The 14,401-nt window shown below is 39.5% G+C and overlaps 1 protein-coding gene across 2 annotated transcripts; it reads right to left on the reverse strand.

Moving 5' to 3' along the window:
- Nucleotides 1-283: 283 nt before the first annotated feature.
- LOC120551928 (very-long-chain enoyl-CoA reductase) lies at nucleotides 284-13,513 on the reverse strand. 2 transcript variants are annotated; one of them, XM_039789528.1, is made up of 13 exons: nucleotides 13,335-13,513; nucleotides 9,061-9,111; nucleotides 8,611-8,662; nucleotides 7,977-8,021; nucleotides 6,547-6,650; nucleotides 6,148-6,263; nucleotides 2,811-2,916; nucleotides 1,574-1,646; nucleotides 1,434-1,477; nucleotides 1,285-1,342; nucleotides 901-989; nucleotides 754-799; nucleotides 284-670 (listed from the first exon to the last, which is right to left on the reverse strand). In XM_039789528.1, exons 1-13 carry the CDS (start codon nucleotides 13,356-13,358, stop codon nucleotides 543-545), a joined length of 936 nt encoding a protein of 311 aa, XP_039645462.1. In that variant the 5' UTR covers nucleotides 13,359-13,513; the 3' UTR covers nucleotides 284-542. The 2 variants fall into 2 exon arrangements, with proteins under 2 accessions (XP_039645462.1, XP_039645460.1); XM_039789526.1 differs by having other exon boundaries at nucleotides 1,434-1,646.
- Between the last annotated feature and the right edge of the window lie 888 nt (nucleotides 13,514-14,401).

Below are 14,401 nucleotides of genomic sequence, written 5' to 3' on the forward strand. Positions count from 1 at the left end.
TCACAACGTCACATCCTATCGCCCCCATGAGGAATTTTAAGTAATGACAACAACACCGTTGGCGCGTCCACATGATACAAGCCTTCCGTGATCGCGCACGGGCCCCCTCCTCCATGCAGTTGCTAGTAGCCAAGGAGGACACGGAGGATTAAAAAAAACATGATGGACTCTTCAGAAAAGGTAATTATCTTCACTTCAGTTTCTGCGCAGGAAAGTCACCGGACGCCACAATCATCTGAACATAGTCATACTGAGAAATACAGAGAGAGTTGTGTGGAGCTGATAGCTTTGTAGCAACTCATTTGGCAATGGCTTGAATGTAACAGATGTTCAATAATATCAAAAAGTTATGCACTAAAGCTTTAAATGCTCTAGTATATTGCCAAAATATTATTGCTCCCATTCCCACTCCAGTTCATGAAAACAACTTGCATAGTGCTGGCTTTAAGCAGCAGCAAACCTCTTTCTTTTAGTAAAAAACACTTAAGGGAAGTGAATATACACGCCTTATATGCTACAATAATTCATGTTTTTGATCACTATCAGAGAATCAGGGGGATAATGGCCATCCGGAGGTTTGGGTAGTCTTTGAACTCCCTGCTGTAGGCTCTGTGCTTCCCTTTGGCCCAGATGGTCATCTGAATGAAGCCTAGTAATGTGTACAATGCCACTGGAATACAAAACATACAAGTATTAGAACATAGACATTTTGGTGCAGTAAGTGGATTTATGTTAATAATGTACTGCATATACCTGGGAGACACTGGGTCATGATGGAGAAGCTCACCCAAGCTCCGAACTACATTATGTATGGGTGAAATATACAGGCAAGCAGAGAGGTAAATACACAAGCAATGGTGATATTCATTGCTATGATGAATTATAAATAATGTCTATTACCTCATATGTGTAATTTGGACAGGATACAAAGAAAAATAGCCATGTGAAGGGGTTCTTTGTTGGCATAGGAAACCGTCTGCTCCTGGACCCTGTGAAACCGGTTTTGTGAAGAAGAAATTGTTAAGTTAAATAACGTTTTATTTTAAGTAGCAGTTCTTAAAATATATTGTAGACACCCATAGCATCCAGGTTTCCATGGTGGATCAACCAAAATAGTGTTGAATAGTGAGTACTGAGCAGATGCTCAAATGGGAACAATTGAATGGTTTTAGAGGGTTTTAGTAATTTTATCAAACAATTCTGAATTGATGGATTGGACAATGTCTTGGTGTATTCCTCCTTTACGTACTACGGGAGTAAACAGAGTAAAGGTCAACAACTCACCCTCTCCTCTGAGATTAGTAAGAGTCAAGTGAATGGAGAAGTTTCCAAGTTCACACATCTGGAACAGAAATAAGCATTTGTCACCTTACTGTCATACATGCATGTTCGCTGAATTTATGTTGGCCCTGAGTGAACACCAGTATACGTACAGCAAACATGACTAATGCATAGCTGACTTGTAGTTCTCCATATGCTGTGAAGAGAGATAGGCTGGTGTTGATAAGCTGCAGAAAATCGAGACAAACAGCATTGTGTGTGTGTGTGTGCGTGTGTACATGGGCTGACTTACATGGAGGTGTGTAAAGAGGGTGGTTGATGTAGTATGCCAACCAAGCTGAGAAACCCCAGTAATAGGTACAATTCTGAGAGAAGAAACAAACAATACAGATGTACAGTGACACAAGAAAAAAAGTTAACCTTTTGGATTTACCGACATTTATGCATTTAATCCATAAAATGTGGTCTGATCTTTAAAGTTCAAAGTCCCTATAATAGACTTAGCTGTGTCTGTACAAAAACACTTAAATAAACTAGAAGGGCATTCGGAGAGCACTGAGCTCCGCCCAGGTATGACTATATTTTGTTGCAGACACACCTTACACTTTGTTTGGAGTGATAAAGCAAACTAATAGCCTATCATAACACCATCCTTAAAGTGAAGCATGGAGTAGGTATCACCATGATTTGTAGTTGTTTTGCAGCCACTGGACCTGAACAACCATTACTCATTCAGAAAACAATGCAGTCAAATGTATAAAAATCACTTTTTTCAGGGCCGGTGTCAGTCATCTGATGCTTAATAGAAGTTGTGTCATGTAACACGAAAATGCTCCAAAACACAGCGAAACATGAACTACAAAATGTCTCAGACATAAGAAAAGTAATGTTTAAGAATGGTTAAGGTCAATCCAGGCCTCAAATAGTCTGTAAATATGAATATAATGTAAACAGGGAAATGATCTAAACTTCCTCCTGCACAATGTGGAGAAGTGATCAACACATGCAGGAAACATTTGGTTGAGGTCACTGCTGTAAAATAAGGTTTAACTAGTTACTAAAAACCAAGGGTTCACTTTGTTTTTCCAGCCTGACTTTGACTTGTTCAAGCAAATAATTCAATACGTGAACCAAAAACATGCTCTTGTTAATTATGTTACTATTTCAGGCAGATGTAGCATGTCCATTATAGTTACTTTAAAGAATAGCAGACCACATTTTATAACTACATTTTACAAAAATGCAGGGAAATCCAAGGGGTTGCTTTTTCTTGGCACTGTATAAATATTTGAAAATGTAAAACGTAGGCCTATATATCATTGCATGATGTACAATGATCGCTCAATTAAATTTAAAATGTACTTACTTTGATTCAATTTCTATTTTTGAACTCCATACAGTAAACACACACAAAAGAAGACCTCTAATAACTACCTCACCTCATCAACACACTGAGACTGTCCGCACATTGTGAAAGAGGTGAGCGCATTATCAGAAGCTCTTGTTCTCAAGGGCAGTCATGTCCTCACCCTGACCATTGTCCCGAGAGGCATGGTCCCATGGGAGAAACGATGCACAAAGATAGTCTCTATCAGCCTCTTCATATAGTGGAAGGTGTGACAGGCACAGGCCAGTCTGAGAGACAGAGAGGGGCATGAGGTCAGAACAGAAGTACAAGTATGCACATTTAACTGAGGTGCTTCCAATCAGCATACTTCATCACGCTAGTTCTGCAGCAGATTTAAAGTTTGAGATGAGGAAGGATTAAATTTAAATGACCCCTCTGTGCAAAAGTGGGTCACTGCAGCAACAAAATGTTTGGGATTCAGCAAAGAAAGTGCATCATAGTGTGAAACACAGCAGAATAATATAAACATATGCAACTAGATGCAACACTACAGCATCAAGAAGAATTGTATAAATTACTGAGGAGATATGATAAAGTGTAAAATGTTTAGGGTTTGAACATTTCCTTAAGGTATTACAATAAAATGAAACACCCCCAAGGAGTGATTGTGGATCAATAAGCAGATCAACACGAATAAAAGAGTGTCCAAACCATCCTGTCATAGCTACATCAAATTTGGATTTTTTTTTTAATATATATATATGTATTATCTCATAATGCAGTTAGTTTTCAGATTCTGATTTAATTCTACAGAGCCTGACCTTTACCCAGCAATAGATGTAATTCCATATGTAGTGAAGAATAAAATGGCACTGAAAAAAGTAAATGACAGACTTAATAAATACTGATTATTAAACCATTGTTCCACTTTTTGAGATATGTGCTTATTCCCTTTCTGATAATGAAACAATTGATAGCACGCTCTTGTCTGTACGGTAAATATTAAGCTACAGTTGACAGCTGATTACCTTAGCTTAGCACAAAGACTGGAAACAGCGGGAGACAGCAGGCCTAGCTTTGTCCAAAAGTAACAAAATCTGCGTAAAAGCACCCCTAAAGCTCATGAACACAATATGAACGTACAGAAAAATGTTGTGATTTTATTAGGGCCATCTGCCCAGAAGAAGCTCCCTCTTGTGGAGATTCAGTTTTTTCACTCCACTGTCACACGCACACGCACACACACACACACACACAGGTTTGTGGCACTATCTTTGTGGGGACCCGTCATTGACATAATGCATTCCCTAGCCCCTTACCCTAACCTTAACCATCACAACTAAATGCCTAACCTTAACCCTTACCCTCACCCTAACCATAACCTAATTCTAACCCTAATCCTAAAACCAAGTCTTAACCCTCAATCGGCCCTTTAGAGTTGTGGGGTCCAGCATTTTGGCCCCACAAAGCTGTCGGGACCCCACAAGTATACTGGACTCCCGGTTGTTGGACCCCACGAATATAGTTAAACAAGAACACACACACACACACACACACACACACACACACAGGACCAATACACATGCATTATTGTTATGGAGAGATGTCAGAGTGAATGGGCTGCCATTGTCCGGTGCTTCAAGCAGTTGGGGGTTCAGTGCCTTGCTCATGGGCAGTAGAGGATGGATACCCGACCCCCAACGGTACCCGACGGGCCGGGCCGGGTTCAGACAGATATTTAGAAATGATGTTTGGGTTTTGGCTTGGCCTCGGTCACATCAGCATCAATATTGTTGTAAAATGGTGCTGCAGCTCCTTTAAGAGAGCTCAGTGCGTGTGTGTGTGTGTGTGTGTGTGTGTGTGTGTGTGTGTGTGAGAAACATTCCAGTTTTCTCCGTGCAATGATGATAGACAGACTTCCTTAGGTCAAAACATAGAGCATGTTAACCTCCTTCTATCAGCCAAATATCTTCCTGTTATTTCCTTTTATCACAGAGTTACAGATAAACAAGTTTTGATCGAAAGTAAACTTCATTAACAGTTACATTTTTTTAATTATTAATCTTTTCATTTAAAGGTTCGACCACATTCAGTAGACCATTTAGTGTTCTCCACAATTCCAGACTTTCATATTGCATGCTTGTTTACATGGAAAGCAAAACAGGCTGTAATGGCATATGTCTATGTCGGGACGATTGAAACAGCTGTTTCAGTCGTCCCGACCAGGCTGTAACTCCATGTATTTTAAGTAAATGCACAAATATCTGTGTTTATACAATAATTTATGGAGGTGAGACATGGAAAAGCAGTTTTAGAAAGATGAAAATATATTTGGCCCCACCAGGTAGGGAGGTTGAGTTTTCCCATGTTATCCTATGGAGACTGACGGGCTGTGGGTCGTTAAGGGCACTTATTTGGATGTGCGGTGGCCTAACCCACGTAAAAACCTAGTGAAATGACATTTGCCACAATAGAAACATGATATAAATGGGAAAACCTACTGTTCTAGCTATACAAATGGCAGAATCATCCACAGTGCATGATATTTCAATAACCGCTTCACGATGACGGCAATGAGTTATTAACAGACATTCACAAAGACGTATAGCCCAGTAACAATCTATCTAAAACAAGTACCCTTCATGATATGTAGTAAAATATTGAAGTTGTGGGAAGTTTATATGGCTTAAACTGTATGTTTCATTCGTCCCCCATGCTTTTTCAATCGTCCCGACCAGGAGGGACGAATGAAACATTACACACGTCCCACTTTTACTGTAATAATTCCTGAACGATTTTGTTCAAAGCTGAAAATGCAACTGTATTTGGTAGATCACAGGTGTAGGTTGCCAGTGACAAAATATTAGCTTTCAGTGCGATACGATCGCTTTGTAAATTACATTTAATTAAAAAGTGTTTCAACTGCTGTCCCGGCTCTCCCTACATGTTTCGTAAGTATGAGAGAAAAATGCGATTTTAACTGTGTTGGGCTCGGGTCGGGCTCGGGTCGGGCTCGGACATAAATATCTTAATGCCTGTCGGGCTCGGGTCGGGTTTGGTTACTGCTCTGTCGGACTCGGACAGAAAAATGCGGCCCGATCCGCACTCTAATGGGCAGCTCGGCAGTGCCCGGAAGGTGAACTGGCACCTCTCCATGTTCCAGTCCAGACTCCATTCCTGGTTTGTGCTGGTCTTGAACCAGCCACACCAAGTCCCTACAGACTAAGCTACTGCCGCCCCTAATTTGTTGGCTAGCCAGGCTAGCTCTTTACCCTTGTTTCCACTCTTTGTGCTGAAGCTAAGCTTACTGGCTGCTGGCATCAATCAGGGGTATCAATCTTGTCATCTATGTCTTGAAAGGAAAGTGAATATGCATATTTTCCCAAAAAAATCCTTTAAACTTAGTCAGTTTAGGTTTGGTCAGACTCATGTCTGTAAACTTGCCTCATGTCTGCAGGTGGAAACCTGCAGCCCACCATAACCTGCGCTATAGTTAAAGTTTTTTTTTTTCCACTCACCTGACAACAGGATGGGGACTTGAGGTAAAGCCATATTCGTGTGAGTAAATGTATGGCACTCGAAAATAAAAGAGGAGGTAGGTGAGAAGAGGCCCGATGCACTCTGCCATAAACACCTGAAAACATAAGAAGAGAAAAGGTTGTCTCTACTGTGGAGCCCAGGAGGTGTCATGGACATAGTCATGACATAGTGGCATAGTTCTGAGTAAAAGTAGGTAGGCAAAAACAGAGATATCTTTTACCAATGTTGAATCCTTGTCTTTACTAGTCATTGTTCACAAGAATTCAGCCAGACACTCCCAAAATAAAGTACCCCAATATTATATCAGCTGACATTATTGTAAATATATGAAATTGCTGCATTGGTACATCAGTAATCCTTGAGTGTGCTCTCCTTACCATAGTCCAACCTAACTGTGGACCAAGATCTCTGAAGTACATGGTCGCAGTGGTCCCAACTGGTAGACTCTGTAAGATTTCATCATCTCGGAGTGATTTTTCCTCTGAAAAAAGAATATATTTTTCATATACACAAATTCAGCTTCATCGGAAATGTACCTTAAAACATAGTTCTACTATCCAGTGGAAAACATCGTCTCTAGATGATCAAACTTCGTAGAATTGAAGAATGACCGTATTGACAGAATTCTCAATAAAAATCATACTGAAACTCGTTATGAGTATGCAAATGTGAGCAGTCATGTGCAGAGCGTTGTGGCTTAAACTGAAGGTTCAGAGTGTTTTTAATGAATGTATGATCAGTTTTTCAGCACTCATTCTCTCTACCTGCAAGCTCATGGGGGCACAGCCACAGATAATATGTTGCGCTAATTGGAGGACATTTTTAGAATATCATCAGGGGGGACTGGCCTAGATAGCTTTTAACCAAAGTCTCTACTCTTTTTAGTAACAAGATATCCCTCATAGTCCCTTCAAAGCCCTGCAACATCAGTATTTGCTGTTTTAACTTAGGCTATAATTATTGGAAAAGGATGAACATTAAGCAGTCTACCTTTTATATTGAAAATATGAAAAAGAACAGACAGTTGTTTCCACGGTGATGGTGGCTCAAGAGTGAAGGTCATCGCAAATGTCTGTAATGGCAGTAATTTCATTTCACCCATTGATCACATCTACCTTTTTCAATGTTTCATCAATATTAGGCTTGTGGAAAGATTAGGCCTAAAATGGACGCATTTTAATTGCAATGCGTTATTTTCCCAGTTATTTCAATAGCGTTGCTGGACATGCATGTCTCTTCTAAACTATGCACCTCACTAACATTAACTAACAGCCCCTTGCTCATTTGTGTTTGAAACAACTTTAAACATTAGTGTGCCTGTTTTTACTTCAGGTTACCTATCTAATGATGACTACATGTTCTGTGCTGTTACACAGGACATTTTTAGAGCTGCATTTTGCGGGAAAAAATCTGTCATAATGGCTTTGGAGCCCAAGAATAAACACACTGTAGACTATAAACAGGGTCTTGGGATCATGAAGCATACCTTAGCCTAAATCACATTATTGGACTACAAACAAGGGACAACATCATGTTTCCATTATGTAAAAACCTATGAACAAAACATTAACTGTCCTCTAAATAGTAGTGAGTGAGCATGATCCATGGCTGAGCATCTCACTTTTTCTTTTTGTACAAAGCCTCAGACACCGGATGGCTGGATGGTAAATATATGAATGTTGTCTGCAGCTTACTGACACTGCCATGCAGTATTTGTGGGTGATGAAGTTCAAGTTTTTTTAGAACAGTATTAAATTGGAGCCTAATGCATACACATACAGTAAATGATCACAATATAGCTACTTACTGGGATCAAGCCTTAGGGCCTGTCTTGCAGGATACCATTGAGGATCTGAACACACACACACACACACACGCACACACACACACACACACACACACACACACACACACACACACACACACACACACACACAGAGGGTTGGACAGAGCTGGCATTGCAAACACAGATTTTGGCTTCAGGCCCAATAATAATTAATCACACTGGAATAACGTTGAGCTCTGCTGCTTTGATGCATTGTAATGGCCTCAGACTTGGCAAACATTTGGTAACATTTCTGACCAGATACACACATCATCACACAGCTTCAGAGGACTAAACAAGACATTGTTTGTAACAGGATATCTCTCTGGTGAAGTGGTGTGATACGATACACTGTGAGATGATTCACTCAAAACCATAGCAGGTTTATTAATCATCATTTTATCTAAGAACGATACCAATTCAAGTTTTAGTTTACAGTAATCAAGTTTATACATCAATATGTAATATCAGGTTTTATACAAGTGGACCAGAGTACCATACAAGAAATTGTAGACTGTCAAGGATCAAGTTAAAACAAGAAGGTCAGCAAAAACCAAACCAAAAAAAAGATGGACACCCAGGCTCATCAAAATCATTAATTTACGTAAAAACTCACATGATTTGTGAAAAAGGCTCTTGATGTCTCCTATTGTTGAGTAGGGCTCCACCTGAATGGAATACAAACATCAAGTATGTAAACTTGATATATTATCAGTGGAAAGGTTGACAGCGTTTCTTTTGTTACATTACAAACAAAAGCTTTATTTCAAATTCTAATGGAGACCACTAAAAGTCTAACAATACCACATATGTCAGACTGAATTTTGTGGGACTTTATCTACAGTAAAATAATTATTATTTGATGCCGCAGCAAAAAACACATGGAATCTGGGGTTTGAATCATTGACTCTGTGTTAAACATAATATAGTTTTAATGAAGAGTTGGAACAAGCTGATAGAGAATATCAATGGTCAGACTGTGGAAGAAAATTATTTTTCCAACCTTAAGGCTACCTGAGGATAAACAAAAGGGTAAATGTGCAGTCATGGCAGAATGTCAGCATACCTTATCTAAAAAACAAAGGTGCTCTTTCGTGTTGGCATCCAGGATCCTCACCTGAAGAAAACACAAGATGTACCGCTTTTATAAAGCACAACACAAAAACAATAAGTTTCACAAAAAACATTTGAGAGATTTTCATTCAAGCCTCAGATTCATTTACTGAAAATTCAGAATGTGGTAAATGTGATACTGGTCTGGACCTGTTTTCACATCCCTCTCTCAGAAGGAGCTGTAAAAAAAATATGCCTACCCATTACCAGAATGATGGAGGTATATGTATCTAAATGTGACTCAATATTTATCTCTACTACACAATATTTCTATACACCTTTCCTGATTTATGTCAGCAAGTTTTCTCATAAGCCCCCCATCACTTTATCTTCTTCAATAAATCCTCTATATGTTAGCCTCTTTAAAACACAAAACATTCATGATATTGACACTAATATCGCAATGAAGAGCTATCAGTTTGGCCACTTTAGAACATACATGTTTATAACTACATGTTACCTGGTCTACATACAGTACATATTGGCTGCTCTTTAAACTGCTAATCCTGCAAGAGCAAGCAGGGATTATAAGAAATGTGATCTCAATTTAAACAACTCCAGTTCAAATCACAGCCCTTTTACAGTATATGATAGACAATTGGAAAGAAAATTAATGCCTGCATGAAATGTTTGTTTCCCAAAGCAGTATGATTCATCATGTTTCTTGAATCAACCATAGAAATGTGAATGAAATATAATTGAAAATATAACTATACTGTATGGCTAAGCATAGCTTGGCCCTACTGTAATTCCAAGTGTGTCCAGTTTTCCTGATCAAGTATAGTAATCTCAATGAGGCTGCTTGAGTCTGGTAGGAAAGGGAAAAAGGGATTCTTGTTGTCCTGCTGTTCTCTTGCACACATCTTTTTCATCTTAATTAGACCATGTCAGTGGTGATGTACAGCATATGTAAGGAGGATGGTGGGTGGTGGCCCACAATTTGCCCTGAAAGCACTCCTTACTATGCTGCTCAGCAGAGCTGTCCTAACTTAATTGGTTCCCTTACTGGACAGTGTAATAACCCGCTAATGGATACCTAAAGATTTGCTGAGTGCACAGTTGAGAAAGAGTGAATGAGAATAGGAGAGAGAGAGAGAGAGAGAGAGAGAGAGAGAGAGAGAGAGAGAGCTCAATACCATCTGCTGTTTGCATTGCAAAAACATAAGTATGGTAAGTCTTTTAATCTTGTGCCTAGACCTATTTTACAATATTCTAGTTATTAATCATTTCCTGATTTGTGTCAGTAGCACCTCAACCTTCACAAAACCAATTACATCTTCAAACAAGAAATTGATTTAAAAAAAGAAAAGCAAATAAAAGTCTTTAAACTAATGACACTCCCAGGCTTCTCGCAACCAGCAAAACATCTCAATACAGTGACATTTTCACACAAAAAAGACCTTGCAATACACTTTACATGCAAGTCTAGATTGAAAATATGAGTGTGCCATCTTGTCACTCTTTGCTGTGTGTGTTAATGCTTTGCAGGATCTGAGCATGAGGGCATGCTGACGTCTCAGTAAAGGGCGTCCTGGGAGATGGGCTTGTTTTGCTTTCAATCTGCTAACCTTCCCAACTGCATTCTGGGGGCACATGTTGATGCATCTGCGTGTTCACTAAGAGCATCAAGGGTGTCATTAGGGCTGTGAGCGGTGGAACAGTGTGCACTCGGTTGTGCTGTGTCCTTGTAAATCTGATTATCAGACGCCCCTGTCCTCTCAGGGGGACACAGGGCACAGCTGACAGCATAGGTCATACAGAACATGTGTGAATGAGTGTAAGGGCTTTGTGTAGGTGAGGGGGTTTAAAGTGTTTTTTCAATTGAACATTAATATTTGTATACAAAAAAAAAACGCCTGACATTATCTGGTTTGTTCTTTTCACCATATGCTGCTTTATTAATGGCTGGCAAATGAAGAAGTCTCTTGGCCATAATAGCTCCACTTAATGGAAAAGCTGATGAATGTAATGGCTGATCTTGAACCACAGGATCATTACTTCAAACATCACTCATACAATTGAAGCCGATTAGCTGTATAGCTGCCGAGCGTACCAATGTCCTTTTTGCTCGCACACACGTTCAAACTAGATAACGTTTCTCTTTCAGTCAAGGAAAGTAATCTACAGTAAACATTCAGTTGACTCTTTGCATGCTGCCAATTGAGGTCTGCCTTAAATGCAACTTTCAAATAATACTATATATGGATGAGAGATAGACAAGATGCCATCATGCTCTGAAAGATGAAGGACCGTCAGCTAAGATGAGGTTGCTTATGTGCGAAATAGCAGAGCTGAATTTCCTGTGGTGTTCTATTAAAAGTTATAAGGAAATACTCTGAATTAAGTAGGGAAAGTTTTGTAAGTGATGCTTGTTCTAATCTGATTTCAAGTGCAAAGATGGGTGCTAAGCCTTCAAAAGATCTTGTATTCATTGGAGAGTTAGATGAGAAGATCGATGCGACCTTTATGTTTTCCCATGCAATACAAATTGTCTCTGTCCGAAGGTAAAATCTGCCTACCAACATCTCTAAAACAGGAAGTTACTGTGGCCGGCCAAAAAAATAATCCGGCAACCCTCCAATTTTTACGCTCTGGACCTTTAGAGTTGCTGGTAGGAGGATTTTGTTAGCGGCAGTGGTGTTAGTATAGTTTTTTGTGGTGAATTTACCGTAATTTTTCCCTCCCATCTTCATACTTACCCAGAGTGACAACTCCATAAGTTTTTTGTAATGTTACCACGTATAGCATCCCTCTCATCTGGCTCACTTTTTAAATTTTTTTTAATTATTATTAGATTATTCTTTGACCATTTTAGGCCTTTATTTGACAGGACAGCTGATGAAATGAAAGGGGAGAGAGAGGGGGAATGACATGCAGCAAAGGGCTGCAGGTCAGAGTCGAACTCCAGCCTGCTGCGTCGAGGAGTAAACATCTATATATGGGCGCCTGCTCTACCAACTGAGCTATCTGGGTGCCCATCTGGCTCATTTTTTGTAGTTTCTGTAACGCTTACCAAAACACTGCAAGAGTGTAGTGAAAAGTTCGCTTCTGTTTTATATATCTCCTTTAGGGTTGCACAGAGAAGTCCGCCAAGCAACCGTGTTGTTGTTCCTACGCGACATGCAACACCGAGGGGAACAAAAGTGTGAACGTTCCTGTCACAAAAACAATCTTCGTTACTTAACGTTATCCTGACTCTTTTGTAAGTGGGTATATGGAAATCCTTGACCTTTCCTAGTGGGTATACTATATGGCGTATTCCTGTGTATCACGTAGACTACACCGCTGGTTAGCGGTTTCCTCCAGTTTCCGGTCCTTAGGCTAAGCTAAGCTAAGCTAACCTACCCCTGGCTGTAGATTCATACTTAGCGTACAGAGAGTGGTATCAATGTTCTTATCTAAACTTGGTATCAATTTTCTCATTTAAACTCAGGCTTGAAAAATGTATATCTTTCTCATAATCCATTTACATATTTGCTAATTTTGCCTGCAGCCTTTATGTAGCAGTTACTGAGAGCATGGCACACATCCCAGAGCATGTTGTAAATTAACTTTCAATTCAAAGGCCTGCTGCTGCACTTAGTTACTGTCTACTTCTTCATTAGTACTCCTATAAAACTTTGTGAGACAAGACTGAAGACAAGAGAAAAATCATGAAAACAAGTCTACTGACACTTAAAACTTCTTCAGTGTTGTTTTAATTTAGCAAGCTATAATTTTCTAATAGGACTGCTGATCATATTGATTGCTGTTACATCAGACTTACATTTATTTTAAAAGGCGTGATTTTAGCTCTTAAAGTATCCCTTTAGGTGTTGTCCTCAGTGCCTGATGACATGAAAGTCAACATGTGGTAGTTTGTTAGCTGGACAGATACTCAATAACAAAAAAATGCTTTTATGGTAAATGAAGCTCTGAGCTAGATGTCTGAGTTTACCTGACAGAACAGTGTTTGCAACAACAACAAAAAAGCCTTCGGAGATGTTTCCAAGTATTTAAATCATTAAAACTGTGATGAAGAAGAAATTATTAATGCAACCTTTTTTTTTAATGAATTCACATATTCTGCTTGATCTCTGTTGTTCAAAGTGAATCTTTTGTTCAAGTGTGGCCTTGTGAAACAAGAAACAAAGTTTACATTCAATATCAGGAAGTGGCTAATAAAAGTTTCAGTTCATTGTAATGCATTCTGTGGCTGTTAGCTCAATACTGTACATTTAGACTTACCTCAAAAAAGGTGGTCCGGCTCATGGTGGTGGATTATTACTACGTCCTCTGTGTTCAGTGAAACATCACTATAAGCAAATACAACACACACACACACACACACACACACTCACAGACACACACCCACACACACACACTCGTTCCTCACACACACATACAGAAGTAGTTCCTCTCCTTTCGAGGACAATCCCTGGACTGACCCCTTATTCTTCCCAGCCTCCTTCTTCTCTCTCTCTCTCTCTCTCTCTCTCTCTCTCTCTCTGAGATAATGCTGGGAACACAGAATCACTAGAGGCACTCCAGAAACACTGCACATGCTCTTCCCCCTGCTTTATGTTCCTGCTGCTTTCTCCTGCTTTCCCAGCAATCTCTTTTTTTTCCAGTTTGTATCTTTGGAGGAAAGCACTTGGCAGAGTCCAACTGGGCTCAACTTAGCAGATACTCACCTGAGATGAGGAATAATGCAAGAATGTTGCAGAATACCAAAGATGCTAAAATATAAGATGACACAAAACTTTAAAATCTCTTTCGGAACTAGGAATCTTTAAGAACACTGCCCCAAATAAAAGCAAAAGTGCGCTAACACAGGTAAAGCAAATATCAAAAATATGCAAATGCAAATACCATTCTATTACTTTATTCCTAAACTGTGAACCACGTTCGTCCTCAGCTTCAGTGTTTAGTTGTGACAGCAGAAGATGAGCCCACCAGGGCTGGAGAGAGCACCAAAATATCCCACACAAGTCAAGGTGGAACTACTAGGGGTCAAACTGTACTCTAAAATTGAAATGTAAACTTTGATTAATCATGCTTGTGAAGTTAAAGATGCAGTATATAGTTCATGAAAGAAGGTAGCCTGCAGTGCAAACGACAAGGACATCAATTGTCTTATATTAACAAGACTAAAAGACCGAAGTAGTATGATGTGTTCATCAAAAGGTTTTCTGTAAATGTAACGATACACTGACGTTAGAGTTTAATAATCCTGACAGGTCACCAAAAACTCTCTAATTCACCCTCTGGGAGTTATGAATGTCCACTGCACATTTGGACGTTTACCTAGTAGC

This window comes from Perca fluviatilis, chromosome 22 (assembly GCF_010015445.1).
Source record: "Perca fluviatilis chromosome 22, GENO_Pfluv_1.0, whole genome shotgun sequence".
Taxonomy (NCBI): Eukaryota; Metazoa; Chordata; class Actinopteri; order Perciformes; family Percidae; genus Perca; species Perca fluviatilis.